At 53.9% G+C, this 21,246-nt stretch overlaps 2 protein-coding genes across 10 annotated transcripts; one reads left to right on the top strand and one right to left on the bottom strand.

Moving 5' to 3' along the window:
- Positions 1-128: 128 nt before the first annotated feature.
- On the top strand, positions 129-15,833 carry GYS1 (glycogen synthase 1). Of its 2 annotated transcripts, XM_054697284.1 has the most exons (17): positions 150-268; positions 375-452; positions 1,838-2,019; positions 3,932-4,123; positions 4,999-5,184; positions 5,678-5,822; positions 6,623-6,740; positions 7,032-7,152; positions 7,860-7,966; positions 9,136-9,195; positions 9,280-9,358; positions 10,844-10,957; positions 11,230-11,356; positions 13,061-13,156; positions 13,338-13,501; positions 13,959-14,039; positions 14,169-15,833. In XM_054697284.1, the coding sequence occupies exons 3-17, from the start codon at positions 1,999-2,001 to the stop codon at positions 14,487-14,489; spliced, it is 1,932 nt and encodes a 643-aa protein (XP_054553259.1). In that variant the 5' UTR covers positions 150-268; positions 375-452; positions 1,838-1,998; the 3' UTR covers positions 14,490-15,833. The 2 variants fall into 2 exon arrangements, with proteins under 2 accessions (XP_037372857.1, XP_054553259.1); XM_037516960.2 differs by having other exon boundaries at positions 129-452.
- Positions 15,834-16,983: 1,150 nt separating this feature from the next.
- On the bottom strand, positions 16,984-20,307 carry FTL (ferritin light chain). 8 transcript variants are annotated; one of them, XM_054697287.1, is made up of 6 exons: positions 20,039-20,160; positions 19,076-19,227; positions 18,178-18,441; positions 17,870-18,016; positions 17,429-17,554; positions 16,984-17,302 (listed from the first exon to the last, which is right to left on the bottom strand). In XM_054697287.1, the coding sequence occupies exons 3-6, from the start codon at positions 18,277-18,279 to the stop codon at positions 17,150-17,152; spliced, it is 528 nt and encodes a 175-aa protein (XP_054553262.1). In that variant the 5' UTR covers positions 18,280-18,441; positions 19,076-19,227; positions 20,039-20,160; the 3' UTR covers positions 16,984-17,149. The 8 variants fall into 8 exon arrangements, with proteins under 8 accessions (XP_054553262.1, XP_054553265.1, XP_054553261.1 ...); XM_054697290.1 differs by lacking the exons at positions 19,076-19,227; positions 20,039-20,160 and adding an exon at positions 20,203-20,307 and having other exon boundaries at positions 18,178-18,372; XM_054697286.1 differs by lacking the exons at positions 19,076-19,227; positions 20,039-20,160 and adding an exon at positions 20,203-20,306.
- Between the last annotated feature and the right edge of the window lie 939 nt (positions 20,308-21,246).

Raw genomic sequence — 21,246 nt, 5'->3', positions numbered from 1 at the left:
CCAACCCTATTCTATCCACCAATGAGCGGACGCGGGAGCCCCGCCCCCGAGCGCCAACCAATGGCGCTGGCCGGGGGGCGGTCGCCGCCTCCTGGCGGCCGCAAGCTCTCACTGCAGGGGCCGCTCTGGGCTCAGTGACGCTGCGGCCACCTCCAGCCCCGGTCCGAACGCTCCGGGCGGGGGTGGGGGTTGCGATCGTGCAATAGGAAGCCAAGGGCGTTGCAAGCTTCCCGTCCCGCACGGGCGCCCTTGTTTCACGCCCTGCCCGGTGCATTCCCTCGACACCTCCGGGATCCCCACCTGTGGCCCCCGGGGCGTCTTTCCCGCGTCGGCCATGCCTCTAAACCGCACTTTGTCTGTGTCCTCACTGCCAGGACTGGAGGAATGGGAGGATGAATTCGACCTGGAGAACACAGTGCTCTTCGAGGTGGCCTGGGAGGTGGCCAACAAGGGTAAGCCCCTGGCGAGACACAGACAAGAAGGGCGGTCAAGGATGGGGCCCCAGCACTCTTGAGTAACAGGGGGACGGAGTTGCAAGGCATGACTCTTGGGTCCTGGACAAGTAGCCTATGACTCCTGTGTCCTTGGGGAGGGGCTGAGGTATGTCTCCTGGGCCCTGGGACAAGGGAATAAGTAGTCTATTAAGATAAAAGGAGGCTGGAAGCCCTGATCCTGGGCCCTAGGGGTTAGGAGGCTAAAATGGAAGATTCCGAGGTTTGGGAGGGAGGTTTCCAGGGACCAGAACAGGTCCTGAACAGGGAAGATGAGAGGGCGGCCCTTCTTCATGCAAACCTAAAGAAGTGACTGGGGGAAGGGTTTTGGGATGTAACTTGGGAGAAAGCTGAGCAGGAGATAGGTTGTAGGAGTTCTTGAAGGAAAATTGACAGGGTAACCAGGAGACCCTAATTTATAGATCCTGGGTTGAAAGAGAGTTGGGGCCTAGATGTCTAGGCTCCAGAGGAGCCAAAAGCCTGGGCTGTCGGTCCTAGCAGTGGAGGCCTGTGGTCTCAGACACATGCGTACTGGCAGGGGCGGGAAGGCTGGGAAGTCCTAAGTTGGTCAGGGGGTGGGCCCTGGGGTGGGAGTGGCTGGAGGCCTGGATTTCTGTGTCTAGGTTCCACAGGGCCTGAGGTTCTGGGTTTGGGAAAGGCTGGGGCTGGCATCCCAGGAGCTAGTCTGTGGGGAGAGAGATGGGGTATTGCTTTCCTGCCTGTTGTAAGAGGAAGGGCCTGTCTTACACCATGGGAAGGGGCCTGCGGACATGGAGCTGGGTATCACCAGGGCCCAGGCTCCAGGAGGTAAGACCGTCCCGGTCTGTAGTGGAGTCACAGGAGGGGCGGAGCCCTGCACGCCTGTGTCCCCAGTGGGGAGAGGAGACTAGGGGACAGGTCGGCAGACTCCTTGGAGGACAAGGAGTGACCATTCTGGCTTTTTTTGGGCAACTGTGGGAAGCTAAGTAGAGCTAGGATAGGGATGTGCCCTCGTCCTGTGCTAGTGTCTGACTGAGAATTAACTCAGTTTCCATAAACCGGGAACTCGGGGAGCTGGGTACTGGTAACCCTTGTCAATTCCAGCATCCTTGGCACCCGAGCCCTTTTCTCAGTCTTTGAAATCTATCCCGAGCCTCCTCTTCCCACCAAATCCCACCCCACCCCAATCTCCCTTAGACCTAGGAGTATTGCGCTCCGCCTCGTCTCCCCTCCTCAACTGACTTGGAAGTCTGAGCTCCCAGTCCCCAACCCCCTAAGTCAGAGGTCAGTGGCCCCGTGCCTCCCATGGCCCCCTACCCTGCCCCAGGTCCCAGCTGGGGCCTGGCCTCACGTGCTTGGGTCCACAGTGGGTGGCATCTACACGGTGCTGCAGACGAAGGCGAAGGTGACAGGGGATGAGTGGGGCGACAACTACTACCTCGTGGGACCCTACACGGAGCAGGGCGTGAGGACCCAGGTGGAAGTGCTCGAGCCCCCCACCCCGGCCCTGAAGAGGACGCTGGACTCCATGAACAGCAAGGGCTGCAAGGTGGGCTGTGCCCAGTGAAGGGCAGGGAAGCAGGTGCCCGGTGTTCAGGGTCAGAACACCAGTTGGAGAAGGGGCGGGTTGGGACAGCCCCAGGGTGGGACGGAGCTTCCGTGGGAAACTGGGTGAGCTGGTACCTCCCAGGCAGACAGACAGACAGGCAGACAGAGGCAGGACCCTGTGTAGAGGGTGGGTGGACCCCAGGCGAATGGACAAACAGCAGGAATAAGACAGACCAAGTGAGGGTTCCAAAAAGCCAAGGTCCTGAGACCCGGAGAGAGGAAAAAGCCAGCGGGAGAGATGGCTAGCCAGACAGAAGCCGGGGAGGTGGCGTGGGAGTGTGGCAGGCGGCCAGAGCAGGGGTTCCAGAGCCAGGAGTTCAAATTTGGCTTCTCCGCTTCCTGCCTGTGTGACCTTGGCTAATGGCGCGCCTATCTAAGGGCTGTTGGGAGGATGAGACGTTGAATAAAGCCCTCAGTCCAGTTCCTGGCATGAAGTTAGCAGTGTGCGTGAGCTCTCACATCATCATCGCCGTCGTCTTATAAACGGCCGAGTCTGCAACGTGTGGTAAAGAGCAGACCTGGGAGAGATCGGTGGATGGGGAGAGACGGAATATTCCAAAAGATGGTGCCCTGGGACTAGAGCAAAAGGGAGATGGACAGAGACTGGATACCAGAGGGAGGCTACACAGTGTCTCAGAGCGAAGGACCTAGAAGGAGAGAGGAAGATGACATGTTAATGAAGAGAGGAGGGGCAGGCTGACCCCAGGGGACAGGGTTCTGATGGACAGAGCTGGGAACAAAAGAGAAGCATGGAGAGCCCTGGCAGCCCCGTGGCCCCCAGATCTGTATGATGAGCACGGAGAAGTAGCAGCCATCCCAGGAGAGGGCTGTGAGGCAACTGGGCTGAAGTCCAGGCCCGTTGGGGTCTGGGAGCAAGTGGGGACCGGTTCATTCATTCATAGCCTTTAGGTTTTTTTTTTGGGGGGGGGTCTGGAGTCCAATCAGGCTGGACTGTGTCCCCAAGGAACCCAAGGTCAGCCCTGCCCTCCCCATGGCAGCTGCTCTTCTCTTGCTGGAGCCCTAAGACTAGGCCCCACCCAGCAAAAGGGCAGACAACAGCTGGGAGGGGGAAGGGGAAGGCTCAGGCTGCCCAAGTAGGAAAAAGCCAGGTGGGAGGAGTGTGACTGAGAGCTGGCTGGAGCAGGGGCAGCAGGCCCAGAACCTAGACCAGGTCTCGCGAGGAAAGGAGCAGAGGTAGAAATGAGAGGGCGAGGGTCAGGAACACAGCAGTGGATGCAAAAAAGCTTGTGGAAGAGCTTGGGAGAGTCTTGGCCATGGGCTGCAGGGTGGGATGAACCTGAGGATGGGGGGGGGGTCAAGAGGCAGCAGGGGTGCAAGGGGTTAAGACGCAACCTATGAGCTACCCACATGGCGCAGCAGACCGCTCCTGACTCACCTGCTGCTCCCCTCGGCAGTGTATTTCAGTCTGCCTGTTCTGTTCCCCACTCTGTCTCTGGTGAATCCTCTCACCCCCCGCACCTCTGGCCTGTACCCCAGCTCTTGCATGCATAAATAAATACATCTTAAAAAAAAAAAAGAGGCAGCAGGAGGGAACAAATAGGAACCAAAGAGACAAAAAACGAGGCAGCGGTCTGAGACCCATGGCAGTGAGAACAATTTATAAAAGAAGCTGCCAGTGGAAGAAATTCGGGGGAGAGGGAAGCAGGAATAGAACCTAGGCAACAGAGATGGAAAGAGACAGGTGGGAGTAACTACCAGCAAACAGAGAAACAGGCAGCGGGTGAGAAACTGGCAGCAGATCTAGAAACAGGAGAACTGAGGCAGGAAGCTCACCCATGTGGTATCCAGGGACCTGGGGCCAAAGTCCTGAGCATTCCTCTGGGCTTCCCCAGGTGTATTTCGGGCGCTGGCTCATCGAGGGGAGCCCCCTGGTGGTGCTCCTGGACGTGGGGGCCTCCGCCTGGGCCCTGGAGCGCTGGAAGGGGGAACTCTGGGACACCTGCAACATCGGGGTGCCCTGGTACGACCGTGAGGCCAACGACGCTGTCCTTTTTGGCTTCCTCACCACCTGGTTCCTGGGTGAGGTAGGCCCCACTGCTGGTCCCCATGCCACTCCTTTGCACCCCAGGCCCAAAACTACATCAGCCCCTGGCTAGGGGGTGGCTGGGTGGGGGCCAGAGGGTGATTGGTGCTTCCCAGGGTATTCTGGGAGTCGTTGGTCCAAGGATTAGCTTTGACCTTTGGGAACATGGACATCCAGGGACCCAGACCCTTCTTTCCTCACAGTCCCAAACTTCCAACCCCAGCTGCATTCACTCCAGTCTCCAATACAGGAATTCTGAGCCTTAAGCTCCTGGCAAGGCTGGCCTGGCTGGAGGGCTCACCCCCTGGAATACTATCCTGAAATTCCAGTACCCCTGGAATTCTGGGAGTTGTAGTCTCTAGTCTGAGATTGACTGGATTTAGCTCTCAGAGCAGGCCCTGGATATTTGGGGATCCCCAGCCTAGCTGAGAACCAGGAATACTGGTTTTGACACCCCCCCTTCACCCCACCCCTCCTGCTAGGTTTAAAAAGGCTCAAGAAATTTCAATTTCCCAGACTGGAGATGGTTTATGACCTTGCTGCTCCTGGGGCTTTCTGGGAGGTGTAGTCCTCTGGCCAGTGCCAGGCGTTGGTCTACTCTTGAATATTAAAGAGTGCCCAGGAATTGTGTTCAGGGCTTGGCTGACACTAAAACCACAGTCTTCCCATTCCATTTCTGTTGGGACTTAGAAGACTGGCCAAAATATCTCAGCTCCCATCGGCCTCTGGGATGAAATTAGCTCTCTGGCTGCCTCTGGCTTAGTCCTAGGGGCCCATGACGTGCAGTTGGGGTGGTAACTTCACCCCTCCCCTGCTTCCTTGTCCATGGTAGAGGTGGCTCATTGTCTTCATGGCCCGGTCCCTGTTGCCCCACAGTTCCTGGCCCAGAATGAGGAGAAGCCACATGTGGTTGCACACTTCCACGAGTGGCTAGCGGGCATTGGGCTCTGCCTGTGCCGGGCCCGTCGGCTGCCCGTGGCTACCATCTTCACCACCCATGCCACGCTGTTGGGGCGGTACCTGTGTGCCGGTGCTGTGGACTTCTACAACAACTTGGAGAGGGTGAGCTGGGAGGGTGACTGATGGGGGCCTCTGAGTATTTCAAGATAGTCCAAAGCTGGGTACAAGTCCCAAGGGGTGGGGCCTCCGTGGTGGCCTTGGGGTTAAATCTTAGCACTCTCACCGTGATTGCCTGAGTTCGATCCCTGGCCAGGGAGCTGACCCATCTGGCGCAGCAGACCTCTCCTGTCTCCCCACTGCTCCCTTCAGCAGTGTATTTCACTGGATCTGCCTGTTCTGGTCCCCACTCTGTCTCTGGTGAATTCTTTCACCCCCCCCCACCTCTGGCCTGCACCCCAGTTCTTCCATGCATGCATAAATAAAATAAATCTTAAAAAAAAAAAAAAAAACCCCAAGGGGATAACACACTCTTTCCTCCCAGTGCCCAGGAGTCCCAACCCCCAGCTTCTTCCTTCAGACTCAGGAGTCCAAATTCTAGCCCCAGCCTCTTCCAGGACCCCAGATCTCCTAACTTGACTATTCCCTGCTCACCCAGTTCAATGTGGACAAGGAAGCAGGTGAGAGGCAAATCTATCACCGCTACTGCATGGAGCGGGCGGCGGCCCACTGTGCTCACGTCTTCACCACTGTGTCCCAGATCACCGCCATTGAGGCTCAGCACCTACTCAAGCGGAAACCAGGTAGGGGACAGGCAGGGGTCCCGAAACATGAAGGAGGTAGTTGACTCTGTGCCAAAGTCCTACCAAAATTTTTTACTAATACAAAGCAGAAAACTACAGTTCCCAGAAGAACCTAGGCTGGAGACCTGCACGTGGATGTACACTCTAGATGGGAGATGTAGCTTCTTTGGTATTAATTTCAGAAATGGTAATATTCTTCTGGCTAATGCAGATACTGGGGTTGGGGGAGAGGGGAAGGTTCACTGGATTTTGTTTTTGAGAAAAGTAGTGCTGGAACTGGTTATTCTTCCCAGGCGATAGTTTCTATTCCCAGCAGATGTAAGGTGAAAACTACAGCTCCCAGAGGTCTTTGCTGGTCAGCCCCTTATTTTCCCAAAATTTTGCCCCAAGATATGATGGCAGTTGTAGGGGGTTGAGATGCTTTAATTTCTATGAGAATAGGGCCCTAAAAGAAGACTGAAGGAAGAGGGTATATTCTGGGAGAGGCAGGATGGGGATGCATAATCATTCCCAGCACAGGGTGAAATAGGGGAGACAAAAAACTACAACTCCCAGAATGCAGATCAAGGTTCTGGTCTGTTGGCCACTTGCAGGGGCTGATGGGAGTTGTAGTAGTATTTCTTAGCATGAGCCTTATTAGACAAGAAGGCGTCTGAGTGGTAGGGCAGCTGGGTTACCCAGAGAGGTCACGAGTGAAACACAGAAAGTGTGACAGGAAAGGGGTCATTTTCTCATTTATTCATTCACCCACATTGATGTGAATGAGGAAATGAAACGTGGGTCCTTCTTCCCCACCCCAGATATCGTGACCCCCAATGGACTGAATGTGAAGAAGTTCTCAGCCATGCATGAGTTCCAGAATCTCCACGCTCAGAGCAAGGCCCGAATCCAGGAATTTGTACGGGGCCATTTTTATGGGTACGTGGGCCAGATACCTGTGTCTTGAGAGTGGTGGGTGCTGGGAGCCCAGACTCCTGGTTCTAAGGGCGGGAATGGCTGGAGGCTCAGCCTCTTGCGTTACTGAATGCCAGAATAGCTGTGGGTATCAAAGGAGAGCCCCATGTAAGAAGAAGAGAACCAGGGGTGTCCACAATCCCTCCATATTATCTCAGGTGTTAGTTGTCGCGGTACCTTCTGGGCTCTGTAGTTTGCACGCCAGGACTCGAGGGGCAGGGTTTCGGGCTTTACCCTACCTTGAGGCTTCTTTAGGCACCTGGATTTCAACTTGGACAAGACCTTGTACTTCTTCATCGCCGGCCGCTATGAGTTCTCTAACAAGGGTGCCGACGTCTTCCTGGAGGCCTTGGCCCGGCTCAACTATCTGCTCAGAGTAAGGCTGTGAGGGAAGAAAGAGAGGATGGGGACCTCGGGACACAAATGGGGTGAACAGACCGAGGAGGTGGTGGTGGGGAGTCAGAGGAGATCCGAGGCCAGAGACATTCCCCCAAGCGCCATGTACAAGATGCTTAAAGGAACTGGTCTGCGCCGGGGGGACCACGCTCGTCCCTCTTCCTGTTCTGAAGGGAGGGGTTGGGCTCACCTCAGGGACTCCCCCGTAGTTGTCAGCTGGCAAAATAAGGTGGCGTGGGAAGAGGCTGGTGTCTCAGGATTCGTACGTGTGCGCAGTTGCTGAGTTTGCGGTGGTCTCCCTTGTGCAGAGCGCGGGCTAGCGCCGAGCTGTGCCAGAGGCCAGCCAGTGGCCATGCGGATGGGAAAGTTTCAATTTCAGTTATTAAAATCCAGTTGATTAATAAGTTCAATTTCAGTTGATTAAAAGGAAGTAAAATTTGGTGTTGGAAACCAACATTACCTTAATAAAAATAATACAAACGAAAAGATCGACCAATAGAAAATAAAATTAAGAAATTCAGTTCCTTACAAAAAAGAAGGTTAGAGGGTCTGAGTCCTGGAAGGGATGATAAGCCTGTTCTAAAATTCTCCGTGACAGGGAGAGGCATGGCAGGGTCCTAATGGTGGTGTGGGGGTTGGGGTGGGAAAGTGTGGGAGCCTCCCCTGGGATCCCAATGTCTGCCCCAGGTGAATGGCAGCGAGCAGACAGTGGTCGCCTTCTTCATCATGCCAGCTCGGACCAACAATTTCAACGTGGAAACCCTCAAGGGCCAGGCCGTGCGCAAGCAGCTGTGGTGAGCAGCCCAGGGCCAGGGCCCTATCGCGGGTCCAACCTACTCCCAGCTGTGTGCGCCACTATTTCTCCAGGAGTCTCACCTCCTTCCCTAATTCCTAGAGATGTTATTTGCTTAAGATTCCTCCAGCTTGGGGTAATACAAAGTCACAGGTGGGGCAAAGGGGTCTGGGGGTTCCATATCAAACCAGGGAGGTCACTCTTGTGTCATAGGCCCTCACAGGCTTTGTGACTTTAGGCACATCACTCCCTCCTCCTTGCCTGCTGAGCCTCGGCTTCCCCTTCTGTAAAACCCATTCATTCATTAGCTATTGGCTATTTATTGAGTACCTACTATGTGCCAGGCTGTGGGGACACAGCTGTAAGCAAGCAAGGTAGAATCCCTGCCCTTATGGAGCTCACATTCTAGAAAGTGCTATGACAAAAAAAAAAAGCAGGATGGGAATATGAAGTCAGGACAGGACACACTGAGAAAGTGCCTCAAGGCAGAAACCAATACAAGAAATAAGGGAGAGAGTCCTGTGTGTATCTGGGGAACAGCATTTCAGGCGGTGGGAACAGCATGTGTAAAGGCCCTGAGGTGTCTTTGGGAAATAGTGAGGAGCCTAGTACGGCTGGAGCAAAATGCCTGAAGGAGATAGGGTAGAAAATGAGGCCAGAGCTATGGGATGATTGTGAGCAGAGGAATGTGAATGGGGCTATCAGTTGGCATTATTTATTAATTTTATTTATATACATAAATTTTCTTCTTTTAGAACATAATTTTTCCTACTTTATGAAATGGAACTTAGCATCTCTACTGCCAGGAGTAGCACAAGTCCTAATAATAGCTGACATTTTTGGAAGGCTCATTGTGTGCGAGGCACTGTGTACTTTTTTGGCATGACCTCATCGAGTTGTCATTGCAGACTTCTGAGGTTCAGTTTATCTTTATCCCCCTCTGACAGATGAGTCACTGAAGTCAGAGAGGGAAGGCCACCTGTCCCTGACCACACAGCCGATGCAGAGCACAAGAAATCTGAGCCTTCCAAAGCCTGTCCCCCAGGTCCCCATCCTCCAGCCTGGAATTCCCAGGGTTCTCTGCCCTTCTCAAATATCAGTTTCCTGGCTGCCCCAGAAGACTAACAATAAATGGCAGCTGGTGTGATGTTGTTGCTTTGCTTCTTCCAGGGATACAGCCAACACAGTGAAGGAGAAGTTCGGGAGGAAGCTCTATGAGTCCTTGCTGGTGTGAGTGTCCAGTCCTCAACCCTACACCAGCCCTCCCCACTCTTGTCTCCTGTTTCCAGATGCATACTTCTGCTCACCTTGCAGGGGGAGCCTCCCAGACATGAATAAGATGCTGGACAAGGAGGACTTCACTATGATGAAGAGAGCCATCTTTGCTACGCAGGTATGGTTTGGACCCTAGCAACCCAGAAGCAGCTTGCCCCATTAGTATTGACACCCCACCCCCCCAAAGATTGCTACGTATTCTGCTTTATCAGGTGACCCTTTTTGGGGGGAATCAATTCTGAGGTCCAAAGAATGGTGCGAACTAACTGGTAGAACTTCAATTCCTAGAAGCCCTTAGGGCGACCTGCTTTCCCATAATTCATTCTACCACAGAGGTTGCTGGAAGTTGTAGTTTCTGGTTCCCCAGGGTCAATGGACAAAAGTGAAAGGAACCATCGGAAAGCCACGAGGGGAGAACTACAACTCCCAGCTGCCCCCTGACAGTGCTGCTCCACTACTGGGTCCACCTCTGACCCCAGAGACTCTGGGAGTGGTAGTTTGGTTACACCTGTGTAAGAACACTGAAAACTCTCAGCAGCCACCATTTCTTATCCCATTGGCTGTATCTTAGTCCCCAACCACTACTGGGTGTGGAGACTTCTTTAGATTTGTGAGGTCAATGGAATTAGTGGGAAACCTTAGGGAAATCTGGCATCACAAAATGAGAACTACAATTCCCACAGCCTCTGGGCTTCCAGCTTCAGAACTTTCCCTTGCCCCTAAAGACTTCTGGGAGTTAGAGTTCTTTTATTTTCTGGAGTCAGGGGTCTTTGGTGCCCGTGATCAAGGCTAGTGAGCCCTCTCCCAGGGAATGGAATCCTAGACAGCCAAATTGCACAAACAAGGTGTGAATTGCTTTTGGCCAAACTCCATCTTTCAATTGTCCCGAGCAGTTAGCCTCACCGAGGATGCTTCTGCCATGGGGCTATTGGGGTTTGTAGTTTCTCGGGCTCTTGGAATCAGTAGACTGAAGACACGTACAGCTTTTAATGAGAGAAATAATGGAACCGTGGCAGAGAACTACACATCCCGATAGCCCCAGGATTTCCCATCACACTAGTTCTTTCTTCCTGCAGTGATTTTTGGGAATTGTGGGCCTTCAGACCTCTGTTGGAGGTGGAGGGAATTTAAGGGTAGACTAAAAGAAACTTGGAGAACAAGTAACCCAGGATTTCCAAAAGAAAATGACAACTTCCAGCAGTCCCTGCAGCTTGGTGTGACATTGGTGTAAGACTACACCACTCCCCACTGGGAAGAGTTATAGTTCTTTTAGATTCCTTTGATGACAGAGCCAAGGATACAGAATAAGATATCTACAACTCCCAATAGTTCATATTGACGCTGGGGCATGTTAACACTGGCTCTGCCTCAAAGACTGCCGGGAATTGTAGTTTCTTTTCAGCTTGTGATGGTTAAAGAGAAAGAGAATTTTTACAGATGGAAGCAAATAGAAATCTACAACCCCGGGAATCACTTGGACTTGTTGCTCCACAACTGGGTGGGAATTGTGGTCTCCTTGGATCCACAGGGTCTGCTTGGCTTGTGGGGATGTCAGCAGCTCTCTGCCCTTCCCTGACACTCCCCCCACTTGTGGCCCCTTCAGCGGCAGTCTTTCCCCCCTGTGTGCACCCACAATATGCTGGATGACTCCTCGGACCCCATCCTGACCACCATTCGCCGAATTGGCCTCTTCAACAGCAGTGCTGACAGGGTCAAGGTGAGGGCACTGGCCAGGGTACCGTGGGCATGGTGGGGAGAGGGAGTGGAGGGGGGCTGGACCTCCCATTCCCGATCTCCCCTAGTTTATCAAAAGATTGCTTTGTCGAGAAAGAACCTTAACTTCTGCGGCAGACAGACTTGGGTTCAAATCTTTGTCTTGCCGCTGACTTGTGTGTTTTTAGACAAGGTTTTCAGCCTCCCTGGACCTTGTGGGATCTCAGGGATAGCTACACAAGGTGCTGCAGTTGATCTCTTCTATTTTGCTGCCAGGTGATTTTTCATCCGGAGTTCCTCTCTTCCACGAGCCCCCTGCTCCCCGTGGACTATGAGGAGTTTGTCCGAGGCTGCCACCTTGGGGTCTTCCCCTCCTATTATGAGCCTTGGGGTTACACACCGGGTGAGTGGGTCAGATGGGGTGTGCTCCCAGGACCAGGCACCTGTCCTCTCTTAGCCCCAGGCTCCTCCTTGCGGTCATTAGTCCTCACATCCTGTCTTGCCACAGTGTATATTTTTGATGCATATACTTTGTTCTACACTCAAATGATGTGCAACCGGAGGACTGATAGCTGGGTTCACGCATGATTTCCCCCAACTTCCTAATGTTTCCTGCCCGAATAACAGCGGCTGAATGCACAGCTCACTAACACAATTGAATGTGGGAGTCTCCCTGACATGTCACCAGTGCCCATCAACTCCACCTTGTCCTGTTGGCTCCCTTTAGACAACTAGTTTTCTTTCATTTGAAGACATTTTGCTATGGTCCCAAACAACCCTTCCTCACCTCATTTTTGGTCAAGCGATTTTCATGCTTTTAAGGCGAAACCTGCATTTGCTAAAGCCCTGTCTTAACTTTTTTTTAAAAAAGATTTATTTATTTACGCATACAAGAGCAGGGGTACAGGCCAAAGATGCGGGGGGTGAGAGGATCCACCAGAGACAGAGTGAAACAGAACAGGCAGACTGACCGAAATACACTGCTGAGGGGAGCAGCGGGCGAGACAGGAAAGGTCTACCTCGCCATGTGGCCGGCCGGGGATCGAACTCATGCTGCAAAGGCTGCAGATTGCTTCATAGTGTGGTGCTTAACCCCTTGCGCCACCAGGGAGGCCCCCCGTCTTAACTTTTTTAGTCACTTAGCAAGTCTTTTAGACTGTGCATGCATGAGGAGTAAGAATTTTGCCAGTTATATTTTATCTGTGGATAAAATGGGGCATTGGTTTGGTGTGGCAACCCTCACCCCCATTTTCCTCATAAGCAGGGTTATAATGAGTGCTAGATCTTGTACCTTACAGAGTGTGGTAGGGATTCTTACATAAGGATTATAATAACTTAATCTCTCTGTTGGTGAAGTCATTAAGTGAGCTCTGTCAAAACAAACTCTAAAACGATGATAAACAAAATAGTCTGATCTGACACAAAAAAAGCATCTTACAGTTGTGAGGATTGAGTGAAATGGTAGACATTGGCCCAGAGAATGTGCTCCATAAATTAATATCCTTACTACTCAACTCTTTTGATTTTTTTTTGCTGTCATTTTTCCCCTTTCACTTTTCATTATCCCCCCCATTAAAAAAAAAGATTTGTCTTATTTATTTATGCATATAAGAGCTGGGGTGCAGATCAGAGGTGTGGAGGGTAGGAGGATTCACCAGAGACAGAGTGGGAAACAGAACAGGTGGGTCTACTGAAATACACTGTTGAGGGGAGCAGCAGGGGAGACAGGAGAGGTCTGCTCTGCCATGTGGGTAGCTCCCTGGCCGGGGATGGCATTCATGCTGCAGTGGCTGCTGATAGCTATAGCGCTGAGACTTAACTCCTAGCACCACCAGGGAGGCCCCGCCCCCCCTTTTAAAATTGTTGTTTTTATCGCTCGACTATAGATTTTTCCTCATCCTGAGGCAACAGGAGAAGTGAATTCCCTTTTTTGAGCCTCTTTTTCCTTCTGAGAAACTAGCACTGCCTGGTTTTTCCTTCTTGGGACCAGCCTAGCACAGCGCCTGCACTTAGCGGAAGCGCCAGTAGAGGGCGCCAATGAGGTTTTTATGGCGATTGAAGGCAGAAGAAGGGAAAACTAAATGGGCCATTCTCACCGTTTCCACAGCCGAGTGCACCGTCATGGGCATCCCCAGTATCTCCACCAACCTCTCTGGCTTCGGCTGTTTCATGGAGGAGCACATCGCAGAGCCCTCCTCTTACGGTCAGTGCCCAGACTGAGAGCGGGACCCTTGGATCCTGGGGAGGAGAGGGGTGGGACTTGAGAATCACTAAGAGAAGAGATAAGGGGTACCGGGGGGAAAGAGGGGTCCTGGTGCCAGAGTCCCAGGAGAATGAAGGTCTCCCCCAGAGGATTTTCAGAGCCCCCGTCCTGCTCCACACAGGCATCTACATTCTGGACCGGCGCTTTCGCAGCCTGGATGATTCCTGCTCGCAGCTCACCTCCTTCCTCTACAGCTTCTGTCAGCAGAGCCGGAGGCAGCGCATCATCCAGAGGAATCGCACGGAGCGCCTCTCCGACCTTCTGGATTGGAAATACCTAGGCCGGGTATAACTCCCCTCTCCTATCCTCTGCTGGTGCATCAGCTGCTTCTGGCTCTGGGTCTCTGGTTCCTTGGCCTCGAGGCGGGCGCAAGGAAGCACAATGGCTTCCTACTTGTAACAGGTGCTGCCCCTTTAAGAAGTTAATCACCTGCTGTAGGACTAGGCTAGTTCCCCTATTTGCATAAAGGTGTGGTCAAAGTGGTGCCTGATTGGCATATTCCCTCCCTATGTGAGGGGTTGTGTGGCTCAGATGGTCCAGGCACAGCTCAGCTAATCGACATAAGGGGTGGAGCCACAAAGATGGAAATTTGCATAGGGGCCAACTTGTAGGTAGGTGCCAGCAGAGTGATCATTTGCATAAAAAGGTGTGGTCAGTTTTCACCTGCTTCTTCCCCATCTGGCGAGCAGGGGAGGGCCAGCTCCCGCCACCCTGACACTGCCTCCCCTTCTTTCCCCCCAAGTACTACATGTCTGCACGCCACATGGCCCTGGCCAAGGCCTTTCCCGAGCATTTCACCTACGAGCCCCATAAGGCTGATGCGGTGAGTGGACCTGGGGTGTCTCTGATAGTGAGGTAGAGGGTTGGGAGAGGTGGGTCCGAAGGCCTCCTGGGCAGGGCTGTGGGGGACCTCCGTGCTCTCTGAGGTTTGTGCCCACACCCCCATCCACAGGCCCAGGGCTACCGCTACCCACGGCCGGCCTCGGTGCCGCCTTCGCCCTCCCTGTCACGACACTCCAGCCCGCACCACAGTGAGGATGAGGAGGAACTCCGCGATGGGCCCAAGGAAGATGGCGAGCGTTATGACGAGGAGGAAGAAGCCGCCAAGGACCGGCGCAACATCCGAGCTCCCGAGTGGCCTCGCCGAGCTTCCTGTGCCTCTTCCACGGGCGGGAGCAAACGTGGCTCTGTGGACACAGCGCCCTCTAGTTCACTCAGCACCCCCAGTGAGCCCCTCAGCCCCGCCAGCTCCCTGGGCGAGGAGCGCAACTAAGCAGCCCTCCTCACACTCCTGCCCGCTCTGCCTTCAGAGGCAGAACAGGCACTATTTCTAAACCCCACTCCAAATCCTGAACCCTCTGTGGGTCCACAGCCCTACCCACTCCCTCATACACTCCATCCTCTCTGGCTCTGATCTTGAATCCCGAACACTCCAGAATCACAACACTGTGCCTTTCTTGGGTTCCAGAATGCATCATCTGTGCCCTGGAGTCCCCTAGATCTGGCCCTGGTCCCATAGGCCAGGAATCTGCCATAACCCTACCTTGGTGCCAGAGGAAACCTGGCCTGTTGCCTTCCAGGCCTGGCTTTCTAGAGCCTTCTGTGGTTTGCAAAATCATTTACATTGTTACAAAGCATGCTCAGGTCTGGCCTGGTGTCCTTACTAATAGGACCATCAAGTCTAGAGCTGGGCCACTTTCAGGAACTTCCGTTAACTGCAGAAGGTCCTCTATTTCAATTCTAGAAGTCAGGCCCCAGGAAAGGGTACTTGTGTTTAACTCTGGCCAAGCCCGTCCTGGGGTGTCTGGCTCTGCCTGGAGGAGCCCTCCACCCTTGACCCCTCTTCCTCCAAGCAAGGGGTGGCACAACCACTTGGTTTCTCATTCCTACCGAACAGCTTGCAGTCTTGGTCTAGATGCCTTTCTGGATCAGACCTACTCCTTTCAATCAAGCCTGTGCTCTCCTGTGACTCTAGACTCTGTGCCCTCCAGACAATCCTCCTGAGCACAGAACTGGCTGTCTCTCACCCACAACCCACAACTTCTAGGCCCACCATGAAACCACTGGTTCTAGGTTCCGACAGTTGAGTCTAGAACCTCTCACCACTGTGCTGCATCCTGGTCCCTTTCCCTTGGTCTAGAACTGGGCCCACTGTGTTCTAGAACCTCCAGATTTACCTCGAGGCTCTTCCATCCCCAAGCTGTGCCCTGCCCCCAGCTTTAGTGAAAAGGAGGGGCCTCTCCGTGTGCTGTGCCGTATCTGATGCACTTGTGTTTGCAGTTGGGGGGTGGGGGCAGAAGGAGTGTGATGGAAGTGTGTCCAGAGATGAAAAAATACATCTATATTTAAGAGTCCCAGGTCTGGTCCGATATTAGGGCTTGATGGGTTTGTCTCAGGGCCCCTCTCTCCTTTGTTCTTTCTCTTTACCGTCTCTCGAATTCCCCCTGCTACTCTCTGGGCCCCTGATCCCTTGTCTCATTCTGTGGTCTTGGAGACACTTGGATTGTTATCCTGGACTCTGGTATTCTTTTAATGGAAGACACCTTTGTCTTGTGTACTTGTGACTTGACTTGCAGCGGCAAAGAAGTGACTCAAGAAGGGGGTCTGGGTCAGTAGAAAAAACATCCATGGGTTAGCTGCAAGCCATGTGTGGCTCTTTAAATTCCTCAGCAGACCCAGGTGCTCAAGTGCGACCATGGTTACATGTGACACATCGCTGCCCACTGGACAGTGCAGATAATAGGACATTCCCACCATCACAAGTCCAGCTGGACAGCACTAGCTTCAGGGACGGCACAACCTCTGGGCTCTGGTCCCTGAACTTTGGCCCTACACATTCCTGCATGGCTCTAATTTCAGGGTTCACTGGGCCATATGGGCATCTCTCTGAGCCAATCACTTTTCAGGGAAATAGAAAACTTCGGCTTTTAGATTTGGATGTTTGTGATCATCCTGATTAGCCTGTTTGTGACACACACAAGCCTCCTTCCCCCACCAGATCACGAGTACTCACCTAAGTGCAGTGACAGCAAGCAGAGCCTGGTGCTGAGAGGACAAAAGAACCAGTAGCCAGTAGTCACTTCCTCTTAGATTCTTCTACCCTAAACAGGAAGGGCTAGTGGGTCAGTTTGCATTGTTCAGTAGCCCGGACACAGCAGCTGCCTGCTAAGTCATCTCCCAAGCTTATTTTGCTCCCATTTAGAGAAGTGGGCATGAAGTTTCACATCCATTTTCTGTACTGAACCCTACCCCCCAGCTCAGCACCTCACACCATGGGCAAAATTCCACCAACAGCTTCCCAGTGTGTGCCTGGAATGGATTTATCGAAACTCACAGTACCTAGGATCTGTAGGCCTCCTCTGTTTAAGAGGTGCAGTAGCCTTTTCAACAGGTCAGATTCACCTGCAACGGTGTTGCTAAGGGCAATGAACATGGTAATACCAACTCATATAAAGGAGCTTGAAGTTCTACTTAATACTCTTAGGAATGAGTCAGGGACTACTTTCTGAGTCTGGCAAGGTGCCCAGTGATGGAGTCATCAAGCAGGGCCTGTTTGGTTGCTGTCTAGGATTTCTAACAGTGCCAGCTTCCAGCCACTAACTCAGGCTTTACTAGACTCTCAGGTGTGGACTCCACCTTCCAAAAATAGGAATGGTTTGGGTCAAGCAGGGAACCCACTAATGTTAACTCCACAAGCTGAGATTACCCTTTTGAGCAGATGTCAGCCTGCCTGCCCAGTGGATAATCTAGTGAAAGACGGAGCCCTCCTCGTCCCCACATCACACACACACAGAGCACCAGCTGCTGCAAAAAGCTTTATTGTTTTCATTTGGTCCACAACTTGGAAGAGCTCCAGGGAGAGGCTTAGGCAGAAGCCCTTAACACCAGGGGTGCCATTTGGGCCCCTCAAAGGCCGCTGGGCTGTGGAGGAATCTAGTCATGCTTGAGAGTGAGCCTTTCGAAGAGATACTCGCCCAGCCCAGCCTGGGGGCTGGCCAGCCTGCGGAGGTTAGTCATGTGGTCGCCCATCTTCTTGAGGAGTTTCACCTCTTCATCAAGGAAGTGGCTCTCCAGGAAGTCACAGAGCTGAGGGAGAGAGAAAATGTATCTCAAGTGGGAGCTAGGCTCAGGGGGAAAGCTGACCAAACATATGAAGCCAGGGTTTATGGAAGCTTCCTTCTAAGGACGGTCTCTCATGATCACAGTACTTACATGAGGATCCGCGCGAGAAGAGCCCAGGGCGTGCAAATCCAGAAGGGCCTGGTTCAGGTTCCTCTCCAGGACCACGGCAGCTTCCATGGCCTCCAGGGTTTTCCCCCACTCATCTTGGGAAGGCTTCTACACAGCAGAGAAGCGGCTCAGCACTAACCTCACAACCCGCACCAAACTCTTAACCATAGTCCCCAGCTTTTGGTGGCATGGCTGAGACAAAGAACATAGCTGGCAAAAACGTTCCAAAGCTTTAGCTACCACGACCACCCTCATACGTCCCGACAGACGGCGCCGCCATTTCCAGTCACAACAAACCACCCAACCCAAACTGCACGGCACTCAATCTCCCAGACGCCCACGCGGGGTCTTCACCGCTCCAGAAAGGGGCTTCGCGCGCAGGGACTGGTGGGAGATGTAGTCCGCGGCTCACAATCGCTTTACCTGGACGTCCTGGAAGAGGGCGCGGCCGCCACGCTGGTTTTGCATCTTCAAGAGACGCTCGGCGCCCTCGCGCTTCTCGTCGGCCAACTCGCGGAAGAAGTGGCCCACGCCAGCCAGAGCCACATCGTCGCGCTCGAAATAGAAGCCCTGCGGGACAAGACGGTGGGAAGAGAGGTTGGTGGCAGGCCCGGGGCAGGACTCCGCCCTCCGCCGACCAACGGGACAAAGGAAGCCGGCGCATGCGCAGAGGGCCGGGACGCGCAGGTGGGGGGGGGGGGCTGGGCCGGGGGCGTCTTGGGGACCCTCACCAGAGAGAGGTAGGTGTAAGAAGCCCGCAGATGCAGGTTGACCAGGCGGTTAACGGCGGCCTCCACCTCGGTGCAATAATTTTGACGAATCTGGGAGCTCATGGTTGCCGGGCAGTATGGAGGTATGCCCAAACAACGGTTTTCGCTGGTCTCGGAGGGAGAGGGTTGTAGAGAGGGTGGTTCCGTAGGTTGCGACTGGAAAAAAGGTTGGAGGATGGTCGGAGGATAACAGAAGTGCGTCCCCGGGTCTGTTCCGTCCAAACACTGTTGAAGCAAGAGACAGATCCGCGGGACCGCCGAGCTCACTGCGAGAGGCTGTGGCCTAGGCGGCTGCTTTTATACCTCCCGGGCTCTAGGGAGGCGGGGCTTTCAGGGAGCGCAATCGACCAATCTGTGGGGGCGGGGAGCGGGGCCGGAGCGCGCGTCTGGCCAATCAGGAGCAGCTGTGAGTTCCAGACCCCGCCCCCGGGGTGGAGCAGTCACGCGCCTGCTGCGGGAGGCTGTTGTGAAATGGGTGGTTGCGGGGGGGGGGGGGGGGGGGGGGGGGGGGGGGGGGGGGGAGTGGGAGTTTCACGGGTGTGAGGGTCCCGGGGCTGATTGGGGAAGTCTAGACCTTTCTGGGGGCGCTTATGTGTTGTGTGTCTCCGTGGTGGGTGGGAGGTGAATGGGGACAGTGGCAGAGCCAGTGGAAAATGACCCTGGGGCCCAGGGGGTGTGTAAGGAAGAAATCAATCCTGGATTTCTAGGATTATTTCTAAGCATGGACTTTTCTGGAAATCTGAGGATTTCGTAGAGATGGGGAGACCTGCGGATGGTTGGGGTTCGCTCAGGGAGATATTGGGGGCCCAGATTGTTGAGAAATTTGGAAGGCAATGAGATAGTTTAGAATTACAGAGACCTCTCTGAGAGATAGACTGGAGGGGGATCTTGGAGGCTAGGGGTGTTCACTCAAAGGTGGGGAGTTGGGGGGGTTCGTAGCCTTAAAGTTCGCGATGGAAGTCCATATTTCTGGAATTCTCCAGGATGAGGTCTTTAGGCCCTTGAAGTGATCTGCAAGATTAAAAGGGCTTTTCTAGAGCCTTTGGGAGTTGGGGGGGTAGCAGAAGTTTCTGGAAGCCTAGAAGAGACTTTTTGAGAGGGGGCTTGGATACTCCTGGAAATATTGGCTGGGCCCTTTGGGATACCTTGGCGCTATTTCAGAGAAGTATTTTTCTGTAAGCTGAAGTGAAGGGGAGTGAAATGACACTAGAACTTTGGGGTCTTTCTGAAGCTGCAAATCCTGGGGACTGTTTTGAAAGCAGCCACAGATTCTGGGCATCTTCTTGGGCAGTTGCTCTGAAGTTGTCCCTGTCTTGCTTGATATATGATCCTTCAGAGTCACCAAGAGAAGCCCTGGGTCTTTGTTAAATGAGGGTCTGGGGTCCTGTGGGCAGGATGTCTGTCTTTGGCCAATGTACAGTTTAAAATGTGCCTGCTCCAGACTGGTGCCTGGGAGATACAGGGGACTCAAACCAGGACTCTGCCCTCAGGGAGGTCCCCACTGTTGTGTTTGGGGGGAAAAGAGGCACAAAGACTGGATCTAGATCCTATTTAAGTCCCCAAATGGAGACTGCCTGGGTGGGCAGGGGGAGAGGAGCAGAAGCTTTTGGGGTGTGGGGGCAGATCATGACCTGCTTTGCAGAGGAGACACTCCTTCAGTGCAGGCAGCGTGCCCCTGAGCAAGGGGGTGCAGGGGACAGATCCTCGTGGGATCCTCAAGGGGCGTCTGGGCCAGTGGCCAATAGCCTGGTCCTGCTGAGTCATGCTGAACTCAGCGGCGGAAGGGGCTCAGGCAGAGGGCGGAGTGGGGCCACTCACTGACCTCATCTCTCCTCAGGGCTTGGACTTGTCTGCAGTCTGGCTGGGACCCTAGGAATCTGACTTGGCTCAGACCCAAGTCTGGTCCCCTCCCCCAAGGGGCCGCCTGGAGTGTTCTTTGTCTCATCTTACTGTCTTTTTAGTTCCCTTGATGCTTTCCTTGGGTACCTGCTTCTGGCCATATTGTCCCCTCTCTCTGGAAGATGAAGTTCAGTCTCCCCTCATGCTATCTTATCTCTTTGACATCTCAGCCCTGATTTGGTCTCTGGGGACACTCTCTGGGGGAGGGGCAGCTGCCCCAGGATGCAGTCACAATGGGACCTGAGTTACTCATTCACCAAATTTCTTACCTCAGCCAAGAAGAGACCTTTAGCCTCAGGCCGGCCCCACCTGTGATGAGGTGGCTCAGAAAATGCCCACAGGTGGAGGGAGAGGAAGGGGTAAGTCGGGAGCTGAGGACAGACAGAGTTCCACGGGGTACAGGGGGAACACAGGAGACTCACAGACAGGAACTGAGGGGGATGAAGACTCAGAGAGACAGATGGGTGGGGTGGGGGTAGAAGTGCTAGGGGGAAAAGGATGTCCTAAAGCTAATTCCATACAGGCTTCATGTACTCCAACCCCACCCCCACCCCAGGCTTAGAACCTGAGAAAAGGGGAGACACACAGGGAAAGAGGACAAAGACCCCAGAGAAAGTACAACGCTCTAGAACACTCCCCTTCTGCCTGTAACTTTCCTCTGCCCCCTTTTGGCCCTCAGGGTCCCCCCTCAGGCCTGCTCCTCTCCAGCAGCACCCTCATACCCACTCACTGGGCCAGACCCCAGAGCTCCTCTTCCTCCAGCCCTCCCCCCACACCCATCAGCCCACAGCTTTGTCCCCCACAGTGGCCACACAGCCCCATGTGGGCCCAGCCTGGTGTCTTCCTGGGACTTTGGTCCCAGATCATCAGGCTTCCCAGCTTCCCCAAAGGGCTCCTGAGCCCACCGCTGGTGCACCCCCCCTTTTTTTCCCACCTCCGTTAACATGCAACTTCCAGTGGCCCCAAATGTTGGAAGCTTCCAGGCCGTCATTTAACAAGGACCCAGGGCTTCTCTTCTCCGGAGTGTCCTCCCTGTTCTTCCTCGCGCTCCCCTTCCAGCTTCCTCCAGGACCAGGCTCCTTGGAGGGCGCAGAGCTGGCCCTGTGCTGCCTCCAGCCCCACAGCCTAGGG

Source organism: Talpa occidentalis, unplaced genomic scaffold (genome assembly GCF_014898055.3).
Source record: "Talpa occidentalis isolate TD23 unplaced genomic scaffold, MPIMG_talOcc4v2.1 talOcc4.17, whole genome shotgun sequence".
NCBI lineage: Eukaryota > Metazoa > Chordata > Mammalia > Eulipotyphla > Talpidae > Talpa > Talpa occidentalis.
Note: the sequence above shows the minus strand (reverse complement) of the source record. Positions and strands in the feature narration are given on the sequence as shown.